Source organism: Prunus persica, chromosome G2 (genome assembly GCF_000346465.2).
Source record: "Prunus persica cultivar Lovell chromosome G2, Prunus_persica_NCBIv2, whole genome shotgun sequence".
Classification (NCBI taxonomy): domain Eukaryota; kingdom Viridiplantae; phylum Streptophyta; class Magnoliopsida; order Rosales; family Rosaceae; genus Prunus; species Prunus persica.
This window is the reverse complement of record NC_034010.1, coordinates 2,064,014-2,085,509: the sequence shown is the minus strand read 5'-3', so window position 1 is coordinate 2,085,509 and position 21,496 is coordinate 2,064,014. Positions and strand designations below refer to the sequence as shown.

Below are 21,496 nucleotides of genomic sequence, written 5' to 3'. Positions count from 1 at the left end.
ATTTGTTCCAACTATTGTGAATCAGTTAATTAATTAGTGCTCAAAACGATCTTCTTTACACGCCTCTAGCTTGGGAACCTTAGACTGGCCTGCTAAATGGCCGGACTTGGAATGGCTCTCAAACTCTTAAAACCGGCGCTATAAATATAATACAATATAGTGTGTGACAAAGTACATGGTCTGAAAATATGAAATATTTGAGGTTAGATGGAAAAATGGTAGTTGGTGAAAAGTGGGAGAAATGTGACATAAAATGAAAATTAAAAGCTACGGCTGCTAACCTTATAAATATATTTTTCTCATTCCACGAATCAATGCACACAAAGACCTTCTGTAATGCACAAGTTCTTAAAACTACAATAGGCAAATCTCCCCCGCATAAAAAGTACTTTTAATAAAATTGTAGAAAAATGATAACCGACGACCACATCCGTTGTACTTTATCTTTCCATTTTTGTCGTTGTTGAGCAGCCGCCGACTTGGACATCTCTAGCTGACTTTGCCTCCATGGACATTTTTGTCGTTGTTCAGCTCATTTCTCTAACCCTGAAAGCACACCAACACCATATATAATAATACTAAAAGCTTCACATATATATATATATATATATATAGAGAGAGAGAGAGAGAGAGAGAGAGAAGATGAGCAGAGAAGGGAAGGTGGTGTGTGTAACAGGAGCGTCTGGTTTCATAGCATCATGGCTGGTGAGGCTCTTATTACAACGCGGTTACACTGTCAAAGCCACGGTTCGTGACCCAAGTCAGTATATATATCATTCCCTAATATTTTCTTTCTTCTTTTTTCTTCATTAAAATTTGCTCATATAATTATTTGCAATTCTTAAATAACATATAGTATTCATGATTCTTCAAATCAAGGTATATATTAACTACGGGTGCATGTTGGAAAGAATATTTCCATTTTGGCATCACATATAATTGGATATGAAATTTTAAATTGTGAATAAACTTATGATTCAAAAAATAAAAAATAAACTTATATTCAAATTGAAACTTGGAAAGTATCCAAGAACTATTTTTTTTGGTAAACTGGAAAGGAACACAACAACAACTAAAAAGAATTAGAACAAACTAATCTAGTTTTCGCTACACCAAGAATATCATCAAGGAGAAGAGAACCAATCCAAGCAGGAGCTTCGTCAAAATAAAGGATACCCAGGTCTAAGTTGTAACTCCAGTTTGCCAAACTAGCCACACAATTTCCGAAACGTATATTCAGAAAATTTTAATTTCCTATTCGAAATAAATTTACAATTTAATTTTAACAAATATTCGGTGTGTGTTTCACTAATTCACAAGAGATTTGCGGTGCATGTAACAATCAGAGTACATAACATGTGAGTGTGGGTGCTAGAAATTAAGTCAAATTATTACATTTAGTGCATAGTGACCTTTCTAATTAACGTCTAACTCTTATAAATCTTAAATGGTGAACTATAAACTTAGTATGACTTGTTTGGTATTCAACTTGAATTCAACTTTTTAAACTCAAAAACAGAATTTGAGTCCAAAACAAAGAAAACCTGTTTGGTAGCCCTATTTTTAAAAACTCAAACTCAAGAACAACTAAAAAGACCACAATTATTAAAAACAAAAAATATATGTTTTTTTCCGTTTTTTTGTAACAACCCACAAGTTCTCAAATTTTTAAGATTTGAAAATAGTTTTCAAGTTGCATACCAAACAAGTTTTTGAATCTTAAAAACAGATTTAAGAACGGGTGGTGATTTTTCCACTCCTCTTTTGTCCACTCACTTCCTTTTGTTTTTTTAATAGGTTTTACTATATTAAAAAAGGGAGTGTAAATGGACAAAAAGATGAGTTGGGAACATACAATTTTTAACAAAAGGAGTATAAGCGGATAAAATAGGAGTGAGAAAATCAGCTCCCTTAGAACTCCTTGTTTTTAAGAAAAATCAAAGTTTTTGAGTTCCCTATTTGAATAGGATACCAAACGCCCCCTAAATGTGTTATTGAGTTTTGTGTTGACATATTGTCACATGATAGGTTACACTTATACCATATTCTCTACCACACAATATAGAGAGAAATTTTGATATTCCTCATTCTTTTTATTTCTTTATTTCTATCTCTCTCCTCAATTTCAGTAAATGAAAAAAAAGGAATAAGTAAATTATTGTCTACCAATGCGAACTACATTGTGGATTCTATCGCTCATTGAGTTGTGACTAGAGGTGTCAAACGAACCAAGTCGGGTTGTGCACGGTACGAGGCCGATCTAATTAAATATGGCCTGGCACGACACGAGCCCAATCAAAGTTGGGCCTGACACTGGCCGACTCGATGAATCAGCTTATTAAAGCCCCATATATTATATTATAGTTGTTTTTAAAAGAAAAATAGTACATCATAATATTAAATTTGTGCCCATTTTTTAAGTAACATATGTTAAAGATTAATGATTTCTTTATAAATTAAATAATGACACTGTTTTTTAAATTTCAATCTTTTAAACCAAAACAATAGTCTAGCCCTTAGGGCATATCGAGTTTTTGAAATTTCAATTTTAATGTAATATATAAGCTAATGTTTTATTATTATTTATAAATAAACGTGCTTGGCTCGGCCCGTTTACTAAGTGGGTTGGCTCGAAGTCTTAATGTCCGACTCTAAAGGGGCCTGTTTGGTCCGTTTTACACCTATACACTAACCAACCTACATCCATGTTCCTATTACATAATGTTGGCATATGTCTATACTTGTGCCATAAGCACTTAGAGCATCCACAGTGGTGGGGTGTATAATAGGGCGTATCTTAAATATACACCATTTGTGATCGGAATCAATCGCAATGGGGAGGTGTAAACAAGTGTAAATTTGCATAACCATCATGAGATGCAAATTTAGATGTACATGTACATCTTTTTTTACATCTCTTGTAGGTATGGCCCTGTTGAAAAGAGGTGAGATAAAGTGGAGAAAAGTTAGCAAAAAAGTTGCTGGACCAAAATTCATATGTGGGCCCATTTTTTGGTTGTCATCTTCCCCCATCTCCCCCCTCCAAAAAAAAAAGGCTACATTGTTGGACCAACAGCTTTAATTTTAAAAAATAGCCAGCTTTAATTTTTTTTGGATGAAATCATATCTTCTCCTAATTTAAATATTTTTAGGTCTATTTGTTTGAAAAAACAAAATTAACATAATACATAAAAAATTAATTTTATAAAGTTAACGCAAAATAAAAATTTAACACAAAAACGAATTAAGACAAAAAAAATCAATTATACATCTTTAGATTTACATATTTCTCATTGAAGTAAAAACTACATTTACAACCCCTGAATGTATAAAAGGGGATGTAAAAGTGGCTTTACACTCTCGAAATGACACCCCCGAAAATACACCCCCCACTTTAGATGCTCTTAAGCTTCTTCACCAACCAAACTACAAATTGAATATCATAGAAGGCAGCGACCAGTAGAAGCAAAAAATAATAAAAATATAAAAATCTTAGCCTATAATGGTATATGGAATGAACAACTGGATTCATAATGCTTTCGGGTATCACCAACACAACATATAGGTAAGTGATCATTGCCAATATGATAGTGAAACACATAGCGGTTGACAAGAGCCACATAAATAAAAGATGCTTTAGATAAGATCCGCTAGCAAGCAGAAGGGTTACTATCATAGAAGCAAGAGAAAAACTTCTGATGACCAGGGTGCATATCCTAACACTACAGTTCCAACATAACATGGTTTTTCTTAGGAGCAACACACATCTCCTCGAATGTTATGGCTACAAGGGTATACTGATGCAATACTTTCCAAGCTGCAATACTCTTGTAGCCATGGCCATCATCATGTTTTTTGTTCTACCGTCGTTGTTTTCTGGTCGTCTTTTTCCCTTTTTGTAGTAATGTATCATTAAAATTTGTGTTGAAGTGGTCATCATCGACCGAACTAAAAATAATTAAGCTCACTTAATCAAAGTATATAAAAGGCTGAAGTACCATGACTTCCAACTGTAAATCTTAATGTGATGAGAGGAGAAGGATGAGCCAAGAAAGGAAGGCGGTGCGTGTAACAAGAGAATATAGTTTCATAGGATCATGGCCTATCAAGCTCTTGCTAGAATGAGCTTATATTGTCAAAGCCACTATTCATGACCCAAGTCAGTATATATATATATTATGACAGAACCAGACCCAAATTCCACTTTTGAATATGAGCCGAACCGTGTGCGTGTTCGATACCTGGCGAGTGTCGGGCACACTTGACTAAATTGCCCGTCTAACAAAATCGAAGTTAACCTCAAGTTTGACTTCTGCCTAAAATTCGGCAAAGTCTCCATTGTAAATAGTCGTTTCCCAAAAATCTTCCACATGTACAAAATGCAATTATAATCCCAACCGTTCAGCAGCAAGTTCCAAATCATAAGTAGGATAATTCAACTCATGCTTCATATGCGCCTTTTGAAATTTAGAATATACAAGCATATCGTTTATGAAAACAATCACAAAGCAATCCAAGTAACGTCGGAACACTCTGTTCATGAGATCCATAAATGTTGCTGGCGCATTAGTCAGCCCAAAAGGCATCACCAAAAATTCATAATGACCATATCTTGTTCAGAAAGTAGTCTTAGGCATATCCTCTTCTCTGATCCGCACTGTAACCTTATTCAATTGTCTACAATCAATACATAACCTCATGGATCCTTCTTCACAAATAGAACTGATGCATCCCAATGAGAGAAACTGGGTTGGATGAAACCCTTGTCCACCAACTCCTGCAACTAAGTTTTCAACTCCCTTAATTCAGCTGTTGCCATTCTATACGGTGCCTGAGAGATAGGGTTCGTCCCTGAAACGAGCTCAATGGTGAACTCGATTTCCTGATGAGGAGGTAATCCAGGAAGATCCTCAAGAAACACATATGGAAATTCCTGTATCACCGGAATATGCTCCAACCTCAATCCATTATCCCGGGTGTCAATTACGTGAGCCAAGTATCCTGAACACCCCTTTCTGAGCAACCGTCTCGCCGCCATAGCTGATATAAGGCAAGATAGAAGAACCCTACGCTCACCACAGAAAGTCACCTCAGGTCGTCCAGGACTATGGAGTACAACCTCCTTCCGAAAACAATCAACCAAAGCACAATGCTTTGCTAACCAATCCATACCTAGAATAACATCCAAATCCACCATATCTAAAGGAATTAAATCTGCCTTCAGAATTACATCCATTACCAAAACCATGCTACCACTGTACACTACGCCAACTGTAAAGACATCTCCCATGGTTACAGAAATAACAACTTCCTCACGCAAAGCCGTAAGTCTCACATTCGCATTGTGGGTAAAACTATGTGCAATAACAGAGTGCGTATCCCCGTGGTCAATTAGAACTCTAGCAAGAATCCCAAAAACTGGTAATATACCTATGATCACATCAGGTGACGTATGTGCCTCCTGCTAAGACATGTTGTATACGCATCTGATAGCTTTAGAACGTCCACTCTGCTATCTGCCACCTATGCTAGCCATACTGGTCTGGGCCCTACTACTAGACGAGGCCTCTACAATCTGTGATGTACTCTGTACTCTGCTCTGTGCACCCGTCTCCTGGGTTGGCCCAACAGAGATTTCTCTACTATACAGAAGCATCGGGCACTCCCTCCGAAAATGCCCCGACTGACCACAGTGATAGCACCCAGTGGTGCCCTGTTGACAAGGCCCGGTATGGAACCTACCGCATAAAGCACACTGGGAGCGATTCCTCCCCCTAAAAACTGGCTGCAATTGTCTCCCTGAACCTCTAGCTGTGCAACCTCCGGAACGGTAGTCTCCACTCTGTTGACTGCCACCTCTATTAGCAATACTGGTCTGGGCCCCACTACTAGACGAGGCCCCCACAATCTGTGATGTACTATGTACTCTCCTCTGTGCACCCATCCCCTGGGTTGGCCCAGAGAAGATTTCTCTACTCTGCAGAAGCATCGAGCACTGCCTTCGAAAATGCCCCAACTGACCACAGTGATAGCACCCAGTGGTGCCCTGCTGACAAAGCCCAGTATGGAACCTGCCGCATAAAGCACACTGGGAGCGATTCCTCGCACTAAAAACTGGCTGCAGCTGTCTCCCTGAACCTTTGGCTGTGCTATCTCCGGAATGGGGTCCAGAACTCTCGCTCTGGTTGGACTCTCCGCTAGAGCAGACTCCAGTTCGAAAACCTCCACAACTACAACCACTGGACGATCCAAAGCTAAAACTATCTCGCTTGGATGATCCCTGACTGGGACCACCCATGTCATACTGTCGTTTGCGGAAATCACTTCGTCCCCGGACAATCATCTGACTGCTTTCAATCAATGAGGCAGACATCACCAGATCTCCAAAATTAGCCAGACGTTGTCCCACTACGATGTCATGGATGGATGTCTTTAATCCTCTGGTAAACAGCTGACACTTCTTTCTTTCATCCGCCACAAGCGGTGCACAGTACTTGGACAGTTCATTGAATTTCTTCTCATACTCTGCCACCGTCATAATGCCCTGTTCAAGTTGAAGGAACTCCTCCATCTTCATATTTTGGTAGGCTAAAGGATAGAACTGCTCAACAAAGGCAGTCCGAAAAACTGGCCACGTGATGGCTGATGGGTCCTGATACTGTCTTCTGACTGACTCCCACCAGTACCTTGCATTTCTGGAAAGGAAAAAGGTAGCCAGAACCACTCTGCGCTCATGTGGGACATCCATCACATCCATAATTCTTTCCATCTCTATCCATTCTTCAGCCACGGCGGGATCACCATCACCATTAAATTCCACTGCCCCTATCCTTCTAGCCTGGTCTGCATATGTCAAAGATGCATCTCTGGGTTCCCCGGTCCTAGATAAGGCCTGGGTCAATAACTCCAGTGTCTGCTGAAAATTTGGATCAATCGGTGGAGTGGGCATCACTGGTACAGTTCCTGCCGAACCTCCTACGTAAGACTGCTCAACCTGTTCTGGTACCGGACCCGGAATCGGAGGGTTCTTCGATTCAAGAGAAGGATCTCGTCCTCTTAGTCGGGACGGCCGTCGAATTCCCCTATGAGTGCCACCACGTTTAGGGCCCATGATTCTGTCACAAGAAAAATAAATTCATTAAAACAGGAATGCACACAAGGTGCGCAATCTACAGGAATTTAAACCTAATGCTCTAATACCAAGTTGACAAGACCTGACTCAAATTTCACTTTCGAATCTAAGCCGAACCATGTGCGTGTCCGACACCTGGCAAGTGCCGGGCACACTTGACTAAATTGCCTGTCTAACAAACCGAAATTAACTTCAAGTTTGACTTCTGCCTAAAATTCGGCAGAATCTCCCTTATAAATAGTCGTTTCCCAAAAATCTTCCACCTATACAAAATGCAATTATAATCCCGACCATTCAGCATGCATCAAGTTTACATTCAAGCAATCCAACAACAGAACTATGTGGCCTTGGGTCTTACAGAAATCATAGGGCAATTTCAAAGCAATACTAATTACTTTAATTTACAGGAATAATTCGATTACAACAGAAATCCTACTTAGTGGTAAGGATGAGTGAATAGTTGTGACTGCCCTGTGGTGGCGCTCTGGTACACGACTACTGCCTGGGGGCGCAAAACATTTAAAAATATGAGTGGACAAAAATAAAGTTTTGGAAAATAGAATATGAACATACTAACCCCACTGTTAAAACATTTAGAAAAATTCCATTATCTCAATATTCTATATTCGTAATAAAATTCAAGCATGCATATCTACATACATATAACTGATCAAGCATTCAAACAAATCATCAAAAACGTTTGAAAGCATTGTAAAATATTAATTCATTTCCACCTAGGTGTACCCATCATATATCCGTCAATTCCTTAATTTCCGTTAATTCCCACATTATACCATTAATTCCTCGTCTCACAATTTGTGACACGTCCTCACGGGTCTCGGTGACACAAAGTCGACCCGAGCCACATTCCTCACAGGATTCAGGGGACATTTAGTCAACCTGATCTGCATTCCTCGCTCTGCACAATTCAGGCTTCCCCGAAACTCATGGGGCATTGTCAAATGCGCACTGACTCAACCAAAGGCAACTGTAATGTCAGTTGACATTATTATAACCGAAGGCAACAATTTATCTAAAGGCAACATATTATCCAAGGTAACATTCATTCCGAAGGCAACATTTATTTCGAAGGCAACATGGGTACCTTTGGTGGTTTTTAAAAAAAAAAAATTCCTGGAAAATCATAAAAACTATTTCTCATCCATCCTTAAATTATGTTGCCACTATACTTCCTACTTTCCAAGCCATGCTCAACTTAAATATACACAGAATATAATAAAAATATTCGAAATCAAACAATCAGGCTTGGAAAGTAAAAATTCATAACAACTCATTCAAGGTCAAATAATAAAACTTTAATCGCATAAAATCATTTATAAAATAAAAGTCCACTCACTGAGCGTCCGAGTTCGCTTGACCCTTAGAGGGTCCCTCCTGCGGGTCAACTGGTGCCCGAGTACCTATTTATGCCATTACAAATATTAAATTAATAAAATTATTCAACATAAATATTTAATCCAAAACCCTGACCTCGGCTTCTAAAAGTGCGTGTACTTATTTCAAGACCATTCCTATGCCCACTTAAACATTTCAGACGATTAGAACGGTCCGAAAAAAGCCCTAGACTCGATAAACGATAAATTTGCCATATTGGTCAATCCGAGACCCCGTGAGGTCCACAACGTCCAATTATCAATCCGAGAGTTCCTATAGGTTCCTCACATTTAAATAACCCTATCCTGCAAGTCTGGTCTGATTCGGACGGTCGGATTGCTCACGATCGTATGATCGGACGGTTACGACTTATTTAGCCCTAGGGTTAGCGATTTCGGAGTATCCGAGACTCCGATTCACAATCCGTCAAATCCTATATGATCCTAGAAATACAAGATACAATATAAGTGAATTTGAGCTCGATCCAAAGGTCCAAACATATCAAACCCGGATATCGCACAATCGGGGAAATCCGTTCGAGGCTCAAACGATAACCAAATTGAAATTCGAGCACACCTACGCGCTCATGACAACCTAGGGATCATTTTAGGACAAATTGTGGCCCCACAATATTTCCCACGCGCCGCCGCACGCGCCGGGCGCGTGGGTGGCTTGATCAATTCTGGCGGTCGGAAAACTTCAAAATCGAGGGCCAAGATTCCTACCACAGGTTCAGGACGTCGATTAGAGCCACTTTTGTTCTGGGACCTACCTCAAAAAAGACCGGAAATGGCCGGAATGTCAAATTGAAAACTGGCCAAACTTTGGACCGTGATTTGATCTACCTAGGCTAGAAATCGTTCCAATCCTACCCAACCATCAGCTAGAGCACGAAAAATAGGTGAGAAACCATACCTCACTCGTCGGAAACAGTTGCCGGAGGAGGGAGAACGAGCGGCTGGAAATTTCGAACGGAAACCGGGTGGTTTTTGGCAGATTCCGGCGAGCACAGCAAACGGCGGCAGCTTAGACTAATCGGGAAAGGACGGGGGAAGGAAGGCGTTTCGAACCGGTCCGGTCTCGTGGCTGGTGGTTCAGCGTGGCGGCGGCTGGAAGGAAAAAACCAGTCGGCTGCTACAGTTGGGGGGGGGGGGGGTGAAGGGGATCGCGGGACGGAGAGAGAGAGAGAGAGGGAGAGAGAGAGAAATCTGGTTTTTAAAACCAGTTTTGAAAAATTACGGTTTTGCCCCTACGTAAGTTTTGATAGTATATTTTTCAATACAATTCGGATTTGAGTTTACTACGTGTCTACGGACTCGTCTCGACGTGCTCTACGCAATGGTACAATTGAAATTTTCAAATTCCTTCCCGATCAAAAACTCAACTTTTAACCTAATAAAATATTATAGAGGCAAAATAATTTTTTATCAGAATAAATTAATAATTAAAAATTGATTTGGGATCAGGTTGTTACATATTACATATTTCTTCACCGTTAGATAGAATGTATGTTGCGTATTAAATCTTCCAATACATTTAATAAATGCAATCCAACAACAAATATTAGAAATATGTAATCAATTATTCTCTCCCTAAACTTGGTATCAAACTAATTACCTGCTTGCTAATCATTTCTTTTTCAAATTTTTTTTTTTACAGTTTTTTTTTTCATTTTTTTTAATTTTTTTAAAAGTACTGAGAACATGTTTGGTAACTTTTTTTTCTTCAATGATTTTCATCTTCAACTTCTTGGTTTTGATCACATCAACAAAAACTTGTGAGTTTCAGTCGTTGTTTTCATCTATAATCATGTGATTAATGTTAGACAATTATGAATATGGATTAATCTCGCAACACATGTCATCATCTAAATGTCTCTAACAAGTACCATGATAGAAAACCATTAGGTTCCAAAAACATAAGCTATCAAAGAAATGTGAGTGAACAATATTGTAGATCAAGCCAACAGTGTACAAGTTTTTTTCTCCACGCTCATGACCAGCATAAATAGAGAACACCCTAGTGTTGGCTAAGAACTTCTTAGTGAGTTTAATATGTACCATAAATGCAATCAAATGACTGTGATTATAAATCCTTAACTGCCTTTCACATAAAATCCTTAATGGACCATCTCCCGATTATATATATGTCAAAAACATGGTTTTTAAATGTTTTCATGAGTTAGTATTTTTACCATTAGGATTTATACTGGAAAGATAATAAGGTTAGAAAAGAACTTTGGAAATAAACAAAATATCATCACCCAATAACAATAAATTAATAAATGGAGCATATGTATGCAGAGGCCCTTTTGATGAACTAATTACTTTTGCATTTATGCCTGTGATGCCACAGATGACTCAAAGAAAACAGAACACTTACTGGCACTTGATGGGGCAAAAGAAAGGCTGCATTTGTTCCAAGCTGATTTGATAGAAGAAGGATCTTTTGACGCTGCAGTTGATGGATGTGAAGGTGTTTTTCATACAGCATCCCCTGTTCTATTTTCAGCCACTAACCCTCAGGTAGTATATAATAGCATTCATCCCTTTACTTTCATTTCTTATAGAGTTCAAAACTGAAATGGTTCTTTTGTCTACACAATCTCAGGCAGAATTAATTGACCCTGCAGTGAAGGGAACCCTTAATGTTCTAAAATCGTGCGTAAAATTCGCTACCGTCAAGAGGGTAGTTTTAACATCTTCTATGGCTGCAGTCATTTTCAATGGAAGACCATTGACCCCTGATGTGGTGATTGATGAAACATGGTTTTCAGATCCTCTTGTTTGTGAGAATTTGAAGGTAAGTGTGCAGGCTTCCATGCTTCTTATCTTCTTCCAAGTTACACCTTTTATTCATGAAATTCATTATCATTTGTTATTTGGCATCTTCTGTTGCTTCAGTCATGGCAATATATCTTGGTTTAGTATGAACTTCCTTTCCTCTCCATGTCCAGGAATGGTATTTTCTTTCAAAAACTTTAGCTGAGGAGGCTGCTTGGAAATTTGCTAAAGGAAATGGGATTGACTTGGTTACCATAAATCCATCTTATGTGATTGGTCCACTCTTACAACCAAGTCTTAATGCCACTGTGGAAATGGTTCTGAATCTCAAAAATGGTACACTCCACCAACCATATTTTTCTTTTTCTTTTATCTTTTCTTGTGATGTTGGATGATTTGAACTTAGCTATTCGACGTTAGACGATTCTTGTGATGCAAGTTTGTTTCTTTTCTATGCAGATATACCAGATGTAACCCGTTCAAATTATTTGTCTACTGATGTTAGAGATGTTGCCTCTGCTCATGTTCAAGCATTTGAGGTTCCTTCAGCTACTGGAAGATATTGTTTAGTTGGACATGTTATACCCATGTCCAAGGCTCTCAAGATTTTACATGAACTTCATCCCACTCTTTTTCCACCTGAAAAGTAAGTTAGAAATTTTAAAAATGCTACAAATTGGCCAAAAATATTAAAAATTTCCAGTATGTGGTTCAATCTTCACAATACTGCTTTAAGATCAAATTCCCGGTTTTCCTATTAGTTAAATGCATTTTACATCACTGATGAAAATGCACTGAATATTGACAAATTTCTGAGGGGAAGATTTGTTTGCTTCATTGTTGGCAGATATGAGGATGGCAATCCTTCAGAACCCACATATCAAGTATCACAGGAAAAAGCAAAAAGTTTGGGAGTTAATTTCCTTCCGGTGGAAGTAAGTCTTAGGGACACTATTGAAAGCCTCAAGGAGAAGGGCTTCCTCAAGGTTTGAATTATGCAACTGACAGCAACTTGCTCATTTGCACAAGTTGATCGCGTATTGGAAATTCAAGTGTTATTTTTCTTTTTCTTCTGGTAAATTTATCCCAAGAGATTGTGAAAGTAATATTGTTCATGCTCAGACTTCTATCTGCAATTGCCCAGAATGGTCAGGAGTCGCTTTTAGCTCTTGATAGCTCAATTGAAGAAACCCTTGTTTGAAAATGAACCAAACCAAGTAACTTTTCATTTCTCTGGTGTACACCAACCAAAGTGCCTTTAATTTTTCTGTTTTCTAATAACAATTTCTATTAGCTTTTCATTTGTTTATATGGCCTGATTGTGTTATGAATTAATCATGTATGTTATTATTATCCCCGGTAATAATAATAACAAGACTATAGAGTTTGAAAATCACAATAACATGTATAGATCTCGACAGAGTATGCATCTTTTCACCTTCTTTATTGTTTTTAATACAAGCAACTACAGGAGAATGAAATTTCTCATATTACACACAACTAAGATGTTATTGAATTCGAACATAAGATATCTTGTCAAGTTAAGACATTTTTTCACACCTCCTTTATTATATATGGAGTATAAGCATAAAATGCAGAAAAAAAATCATATAATATAAAGCTTGTGGCCCCATCAAACTCTACATCTGTCACGCGTAAAGAGAAACTTACCTACCCACACCAACTAGTGTGATCCCATCTCATTTAGGAGAGGGACAAACTCTACACATCTGTCACGCCTAGAGAGAAACTTACCTACCCACATTAACTACAGTGATCCCATCTCATTTAATCATTTTTACTAGGTCTCAAAATATTAATTCCCAAACCCTTTTTTTTTTTTGTCGGAACTAAAGTTGCTGCCTGCCAACTTGCCAAGGGAAAAACTCAACAAAGTGAAAAGCCCAAAAATCCAACTCAACCATCCAAGAGAATAATAATTAAGGGTTCAACATTAAAATACCACAACACGACGAATAAATAATTATCAAAACCCCTCACACAAAAGAAAAACCAAGAAATATATATAGCCAAGGGTTAATCCTGTAGCAAAAATCCTCTCAATTATAGGCTTTATTGCACTTCATCATCTAAAAATTTGAATCGATTTGTCATCTCAATTAAAATTTTGTTACAATCTGCGTACCTAGGATAAACTTAATCCGTTTTTTGATTTTAAAAGTTTAATGCACTTTGACTTCAAGGTTTTTTTTTTTTTCGGTTATTTTTGTTTTAAAGTGAATAGTATATAACCAAAAAATGATGGCCAAAGAGGGTTTAACGACGGAACCCCACAGCGACGAAGAACCAGCCTCCAAATCCCTTCACAAAATTGGCACTTAAAAAAAAAAAGTGGTCGTGAGATTCCACATCCATCCCACTTTGACCTCAAGTTGCCGTGGCCTCGAAAGCCCCATTAAGTATACAAAACTACTTGCAATTATGTACACAGTTTTTAAAGACGTGTATTATTGGCCCCAAAAGAGTAAAAGCTAGCTCACCTCTCTCCCTAAACCACCAGTCACGAACTAAAATATTCAGCTCAGTTCTCAAGTACATAAAAAACTGAAGCGAAAACTTCCAAATATAAAGCTTCTTCTGATCAGGAGGATGAACGAAACAAGGAAGGTGGTGTGCGTAACAGGAGCATCTGGTTTCATAGCATCCTGGCTGGTGAAGCTCTTACTGGAACGAGCTTATATTGTCAAAGCAACCGTCCGTGACCCAAGTCAGTGTATTTATATAGATATGCCACTACTATTTAATCTCTTCTCCCTTTTTCTCTCTCCCGAAAAAAGGTTTTTCTTTGGAGATTTTCATTTTCAACTTCTTGGTTTTGATGACATCAACAGAAATTTCTGGATTTCAATTATTGTTCTCATCCACGATCATATCGAAATAACACTTTTCTTCAGATCCAGCCTTATCATCATGTGCTAAAAATATGTCAAACTAGATTTTGGACCCAACACCATGAGGAGAGAGGAGAGAGGAGAAGACAGAGTGAATATTAAAGAGGAAAACAATTGTGTCAAACTAGATTGAATGAGAGTTGTATCTCCCTAACATATAACTAACTCTCTAACTGTATTCCATAACAATACAATTAGTGACTAATCTTGTACGGTGAGACCTTTTTTTATGAACTAATTACTTTTGTAATTATGCATATGCCACAGATGACCCGAAGAAAACAGAACACTTATTGGCACTTGAGGGGGCAAAAGAAAGGCTCCATTTGTTCAAAGCAGATTTGTTAGAAGAAGGATCTTTTGATGCTGTTGTTGATGGATGTGAGGGTGTTTTTCATACAGCATCCCCTGTAATACTTTCATCCACTGACCCACAGGTTCTGGCATTCATCCCTTTACTTTCATAAATACTTCAAACCTAATTGACTACTCTTGTCTTCTTGATAAGGGATTGGACAAGCCATTGGACATTTTTAAATATAACAATGATCACCTTTTTAAAATAAAAAAATACAAGCTATATTGGGGAAGGGGGAAATCGAACATAAGACCTTAGGTGCAGGGTAGGCGCAGGGTAAATGTTCTTAACCACTGACCTACAAGCCCCTTAACGATGATCACCTTAAGGTTACAACAATGCCAAATTTCGAGTCCAATCCCTTAGAAAAACATGAACAAGCGAAACTGTGATTGATTGCAACCTAATGTGAGCTACTTGACCAAATTAGAAACCGTTTGAAAATTACAGGGACTAGATGTCTTGTGATACAAATTACATTTCCCTCTTTGCAGAATCAACATACTTTTTTTTATGCAGAAACTGAAACGGTTCTTTCTCTCTACATTCTCAGACAGAATTAATTGACCCTGCAGTGAAGGGAACCCTTAATGTTCTAAAATCGTGCGTAAAATTCGCTACCGTCAAGAGGGTAGTTTTAACATCTTCTACGGCTGCAGTCATATTCAATGGAAGACCATTGACCCCTGATGTGGTGGTTGATGAAACATGGTTTTCAGATCCTTTTGTTTGTGAGAATTTTAAGGTAAGTGTGTAGGTTCCCATGCTTATTATCTTCTTCCAGGTTACACTTTTTATTCATGAAATTCATATGCATTTGTTGTATTTTACATGACATTAACTAGATTGAATTTGTCACATTTACAAGTATCTGCATCCAATTATGTAGGAGATGAATAATTATCCTATCTTTCTTCTTTCCTTTTATTCTCCCCTGTTCTTCATTTGTTCTACAGAAGTAGCTTCCAAGTTTTTGTCCATCTTCTTGAGCTTAAAATGTCCAATTATTTGCATTAAACGATCTCAATTGTTTTTTTTTTGTTTTTGTTTTTTGCCATTAAAAAAATAAAAAATAAATCAGTTGTTCATGTGATTCATTGCATTGAGTTATGCTTAACATAGAACAAGGCAGGAAGTATATCTTATCTTGGTTTAGTACGAACTTCTTTCTCTTCTCTATGTCCAGAAATGGTATGTTCTTTCAAAAACTTTAGCTGAGGAAGCGGCTTGGAAATTTGCTGAAGGAAATGGGATTGACTTGGTTACCATAAATCCATCCTTTGTGATTGGTCCACTCTTACAACCAAGCCTTAACATCACCGTGGAGATGATTCTCAACTTCAAAAACGGTACACTTCAGCAACTATATATGATTTTTCTTTTTCAATCTTTGCTTGGTTAGAGCAGACTATGATGGAGAGTCAGAATTAACTTAGTTGAGGCAGCTAGCATAATGATTGTTGAGTGTCAAAACATTTTCTTAGAGTAGTAGGTATGTTTATCGAACGTTAAGGTAAAGAAATGTTGGTTCGGGTAACGAAATAACATTTAAAGTTAGTCATTTGATGTTAGATGATTCTTGTGATGCAAGTTTGTTTCTTTTCTATGCAGATGTTGAAGATGTAAACAGTTCTATTTATTCATGTAGTGATGTTAGAGATGTTGCTGCAGCTCATGTTCAAGCATTTGAGGTTCCTTCAGCTAATGGAAGATATTGTTTAGTTGGACATGTTACACCCATGGCCAAGGTTCTGAAGATTTTACATGAACTTCATCCCTCTTTGTGCCCACCTGAAAAGTAAGTTATAATTTGCAAAATGCCACAAATTGGCAATTTTCTTTTTCGAATATGACAAATTTCCAATGGAAGGAAAGATTTATTTGTTTCATTGTTGGCAGATATGAGGAGGCCAATCCTTCTGAACCCACATATCAAGTATCACAGGAAAAAGCAAAAAGTTTGGGAGTTAATTTCCTTCCACTGGAAGTAAGTCTTAGTGACACTGTTGAAAGCCTCAAGGAGAAGGGGTTCCTCAAGGTTTGAATTATGCAACTGAAGGCAAACTTGTTCATTACACAAGTTTATCCAAAGAGATTGTGAAAGTATTATTGTTCATGTTCGGACTTTCTATATTTGTCTGCATTTGCCCCCAATGTTTCAGCTCGACTGAAAATGAATAAAAATGAAGTAACTTTTCAATCTCTGGTGTACCAACCAAAAGTATCTTTAATTATCTGTTTTATAATAACAATTTCTATTAACTTTTTCTTCAATGAATTTTATCCAAATAACTTATGGCGTGCTTGAATTCGATGAAATGAAATGAAATTCTTTATTAATCCACAATCGGGGTTAAATTTGAAAATTACAATAAACACCATATGAAACATAAAATTAGAAAAATCATTTATTGATGAGGATTTCAAAGAACATGTATAATTTTTAACAGAGTGTTCCTATTATACAGTATACACCTTTAAGATCTCTATAACCTCAAAAACCTCTCTCCTTTAGTTATTAGGGGAAAAATAATGAAAGAAACGAATAATCGCCTGCAACTACCAATAATCCCCACATGAACAAACCCCATCACGGAAATGGTGAAAGTGATTCACATCTTGAACCAGAATCTTTCTATCGGCAAACTTGGAAATGAACTTTGTAACATAGTGACAATCCTCGCATAACCTCAAGTTCTTAGAAATCCGAATAGTTTCCCCCCTTTTGGTTTTTATGAGTCCAAATGTAACTGCTAATTTTTCACTATGGCCTAATACTATTCGTTCCTTCTCTTCCTCATCAAGATCATATAGGACAACTTTAGTTTGCTGCTTATATCCTCTGTCCTTCATCTCTGTTGACAATTCAGCCAACAATGCATGGAGCTGCTCCATCTGTGGGTTAAACTCATCAACCGAAATGAAATGTGACTCGGTGATACTCTATGATAGACCATGGCTTCAAAAATTTGAATTGCCGTCTTTAGTTTTATATTTTTTCTCAAGAGATTTCCAAGCTTCTCTAGCCGTCTTGAATGCTGCATAAACATCATACAGTGTGTCATTGAGGCCATTCAAGATATACTTCATGCACTGGAAATCAGATTGTGTCCATGCATCAATTGCAGCATATATATAAGTTGGAAGCAAATGTAGTGGTTACTCTGTGTTTGCTTGAGAAATACTTCCCGCCTTCATTCTGCAGTCAGCATCTGAGTTGGTTAGGCAAATGCTCCGAAGTTGCTTTTAGATCTTTATATATGGCTCAATGTTCCTGCATATAAAGCACATCCACCTCTTTAGTGTTTGCTTTACAAGTTTATCATGTGTAAATTTTCAGAATAACTATAAATAAAAAGTTCAAGCTGGATTTGTTTTACTTCACTGTCTTCAAAGAAACCTAGTTAAACATTTTGAATCAGTTAAATAAGTGCTTCAGAAGTTTCCTGTCTAGAAGCTTCTAACTCAAGTAGCCGGTTAATATCTTGTATCTCTTTTTGAAATCCATTTCGACTCGTTTTGTTTTAAAATTTTGGAATTCCTGGAAAAACTGATTTGTTGAATCATTCCAACTTTGAGATGTCGATTGTAAATGAAGTGTTTGAGCCAAGAGAATAGGATGATCGATCCCTTTGTTGTAAAATCATGACTGCCAACATAGTTATACTTGTTTCTTATAAACTTAATAGTATATTTTATTTTTTCTGGTCAATGTTAATAATAAACAGTGACTGCCATAACATTCTGAGCTGAAGACTGATGGTGACTCCATAGACCCTAATCTATCGCTGACATTTTTAAATAAAAAACACCAACTCAAGAACCAAAGCTTATTCTGAGCTTAGAGATAATAGACACAAAAAGAGGGGATGAGCAGAGGAAGGAAGGCGCTGTGTGTAACCGGAGCGTCTGGTTTCATAGCATCATGGCTGGTGAAGCTCTTATTACAAAGCTGTTGAAGAATATATACAAGTCCCACATCGGAAACATGACTAAATAAAATCCAACATATAATGAATGGTTCCACTATTAATATCTTTGAGCCATTTTGTGATAAAATCGAACACCTATTGGACTTCGTAGGCCCTTTTTTTTTTTTTTTTTTTTTGGAGAAATGGAATCCATTCATAGAATCAAAATGGAATGCATTCCTGCATGTAAACCCCACACATATTAGGCTTTGTATGTAGTTAAATTGCGAACAATATCGGTGTTGCTAATAGTGGGCCACCAAACCGTCTCTCTGAAATTAATACGTACAATTCTTTTTATGTTTTCATTAACAAAACTTCTAGCATATATTAAATAGCTCTTTCAATAGTGATCACTTCCAAATTCTGGGTTTTCTATATTGTTTAGTTTTCAACTAGACTAAGAACTAGTTGGTGGCCCCAACCTTCCTAACACCAAGAAAATAAATAAATTCAGTTATCCAAGAGGGTAAAATATAGTGTTGCCCTTACTATGTTATATGATTATCCAAAGAAAACAGAACACCTACTCTCACTAGAAGGAGCAAAAGAAAGGCTTCAATTGTTCAAAGCAGATTTATTAGAAGAGGGATTTTTTGATGCTGTAGTTGATCGACGTGAAGGTGTTTTTTCACACAGCATTGCTAAAATATGAATATGGTTTGAATGTATTAGGTTTTTTTTATTCTTCTCCATAAGGAGGTATATATAAGAGTTTACATATAGGCTTTATAAGGAATTAGATACAGTAAAGAATTAGGAAAGTATCTCCTAATTGTACAATGATTTATCAATTATATAAAAAGAAGGAAAGTAAATCTCTTAATTAATCAAGGAGAGTGAGTCATGAAATACTCTGCCACAAACAGCTTTTCTTAAGATATCTGCCAGTTGATCTTCTGATTTTACGAATGGTAGGCGGATGATCTTCTTCTCAATCTTCTCTTTGATAAAATGTCTATCTACTTCAACATGTTTGGTTCGATCATGTTGAACTGGATTATGGGCAATGTCAATGGCTGATTTGTAATCACAATGTAATTCCATTGGCTTTCCTGGCTTGAAATCCAATTCTGTCAATACTCTTCTGATCCACAGTAGTTCAAAAACTTCGTGAGCCATTCCTCGATACTCTACTTCTGCACTAAACCGAGAAACCACATTTTATTTTATTTTATACTCTGCCAAGTGACTAGATTACCTCATACGAAGGTAAAGTAACCTGAAGTAGAGCGTCTATCAGTAATAGAGCCAGCCCAATCAGCATCTGTGTATCCAACAACTCCAAGATCTCCATTTTTTGAAAACATTAATCCTTTTCCAAGGGCTGACTTTAAGTATCTTAAGATTCGATCAATTGCATTCCTATAAGAAACACTGGGTGAATACATAAACTGACTAACCACACTCACAGCATATGCAATATCTGGTCTTGGAGGACGTATAAAAAGTAGAACCTTTGGTGGTGGTGATAGAAGAGGAGTTTGGGTAGCCAAGTCAGCAGGATTGGCCGCATGCTTCTATGAGTTTGCTATAAGATGGAGAATCGTATGGGTTCCTGACATTGCAGCGGAAGTAAGATGTGATATGAGAAGATGAGGAAGGTGATGTGAGAAATTTGATGTAGGAATTGGATTTAAGAGGTATGTGTATAAGATTTGAGGGTATGTGTTTAGGGATTTGGATAAGAGGATTTGAGGACTTTAGATTTGAGGGATTTGGATTTGGGGAAAAATATGAGGAATTTGATTTAGGGTTTTGGATTTGAATATGAGAAATTTGATATAAGGGTTTAGAGACAAAACAACTTATCTTCACTCCCCCTCTCCCCCTGAAGAGAAGGGGTCGTCAGAGTAAAGAGATTTTCAGTATCTTCAGGGGACTACGTCAATAAACATATCATTTTCACTCCCCCTCCCCCCTTGAAGTGGAGGGGAGGAGAGCACTTAAATTTCAAGAAGAATGCAAGCACAGGTCAGAAGAGAATCTGGCTCTGATACAATGCTAAAATATGAATATGGTTTGAATGTATTAGGTTTTTTTCATTCTTCTCCATAAGGAGGTATATATAAGAGTTTACATATGGGCTTTATAAGGAATTAGATATAGTAAAGAACTAGGAAAGTATCTTCTAATTGTTCAATGATTTATCAATTATATAAAAAATAGGAAAGTAAATTCCTTAATTAATCAAGGAAATAAATCTCCTTGATTAATTAGGAGACTCACGTCAACAAGCATCTCCACTATTTTCATTCACTAACCCACACAAGGACAGAGCTATAATTGTAAAGTTGGGAGGGCCGAAATAGAAAATACTGGGAGAGGAGAGAATTGGTTTGGTGAGCAAATGAGGCTAGGCGTTTTAGAGTTTACAAATAAAACAGGTTAATGGGTCTGATACGGGTTGACATGACCCGTGACACAACCTGTTTAATAAACGGGTTAGACATGTATTATAATGGGTTAGCGGGTTGATTCAAAACCCACTCGTTTAATAAATGGATCAAAACGAGTTGACCCGAAATTGACTTGTTTTTTTATCATGAGGGTTGAACCCTCTAATTTCTTATGCGAGTTTCGAGTCGTATATCGGGTCGTGTCCAAATTTCTAAGGGAAATATTCGTTTCTTTCCTTGACAGCATGCAGATTTGAGGATGGCAGTCTTTCTGAACCCACGTTTCAAGTATTGCGGGAAAAAGCAAAAAGCTTGGGAATTAGTTTCCTTCCATTGGAAGTAAATCTTAGGGACACTGTTGTGAAAGTCTAAAGGATAAGGGCTTCCTCAAGATGGAAACTTCATAATTTACTGCACAAGTTGGTCACATTTTGGCATTTTGTAGTCTGTCTTCTGCTGAACTCCAAAGAGATGAAGAAATTAGTTTTGTTCTTGTTCAGACTGTTCTCATTGACTAGGCAAATTCTTAGAAAGTTGCTTTCAGAG

At 37.4% G+C, this 21,496-nt stretch overlaps 2 protein-coding genes across 5 annotated transcripts; one reads left to right on the top strand and one right to left on the bottom strand.

Annotated features, from left to right (window-relative positions):
* Nucleotides 612-16,624, top strand: LOC18786067. The gene is made up of 12 exons (XM_007218219.2): nt 612-760; nt 10,883-11,052; nt 11,138-11,329; nt 11,484-11,646; nt 11,770-11,956; nt 12,158-12,296; nt 13,846-14,038; nt 14,490-14,659; nt 15,134-15,325; nt 15,767-15,929; nt 16,192-16,378; nt 16,480-16,624. The coding sequence occupies exons 1-12, from the start codon at nt 643-645 to the stop codon at nt 16,622-16,624; spliced, it is 2,019 nt and encodes a 672-aa protein (XP_007218281.2). The 5' UTR covers nt 612-642.
* LOC18786176 lies at nt 4,403-10,495 on the bottom strand. 4 transcript variants are annotated; one of them, XM_020556486.1, is made up of 4 exons: nt 9,443-10,495; nt 8,490-8,553; nt 7,569-7,634; nt 4,403-7,115 (listed from the first exon to the last, which is right to left on the bottom strand). In XM_020556486.1, the coding sequence occupies exon 4, from the start codon at nt 7,109-7,111 to the stop codon at nt 5,513-5,515; it is 1,599 nt and encodes a 532-aa protein (XP_020412075.1). In that variant the 5' UTR covers nt 7,112-7,115; nt 7,569-7,634; nt 8,490-8,553; nt 9,443-10,495; the 3' UTR covers nt 4,403-5,512. The 4 variants fall into 4 exon arrangements, with proteins under 4 accessions (XP_020412075.1, XP_020412076.1, XP_020412077.1 ...); XM_020556487.1 differs by lacking the exon at nt 7,569-7,634; XM_020556488.1 differs by lacking the exons at nt 8,490-8,553; nt 9,443-10,495 and adding an exon at nt 7,927-8,477.

Bases quoted from the DNA above. Each gene is read 5' to 3' on its own strand.
- LOC18786067 (XM_007218219.2), top strand. From the start codon at position 643: ATGAGCAGAGAAGGGAAGGTGGTGTGTGTAACAGGAGCGTCTGGTTTC. The intron at 11,330-11,483 runs GTAAGTGTGCAG...CTCCATGTCCAG, and splicing joins TTGTTTGTGAGAATTTGAAG to GAATGGTATTTTCTTTCAAA. The intron at 14,660-15,133 runs GTTCTGGCATTC...CTACATTCTCAG, and splicing joins TTTCATCCACTGACCCACAG to ACAGAATTAATTGACCCTGC.
- LOC18786176 (XM_020556486.1), bottom strand. From the start codon at position 7,111: ATGGGCCCTAAACGTGGTGGCACTCATAGGGGAATTCGACGGCCGTCC.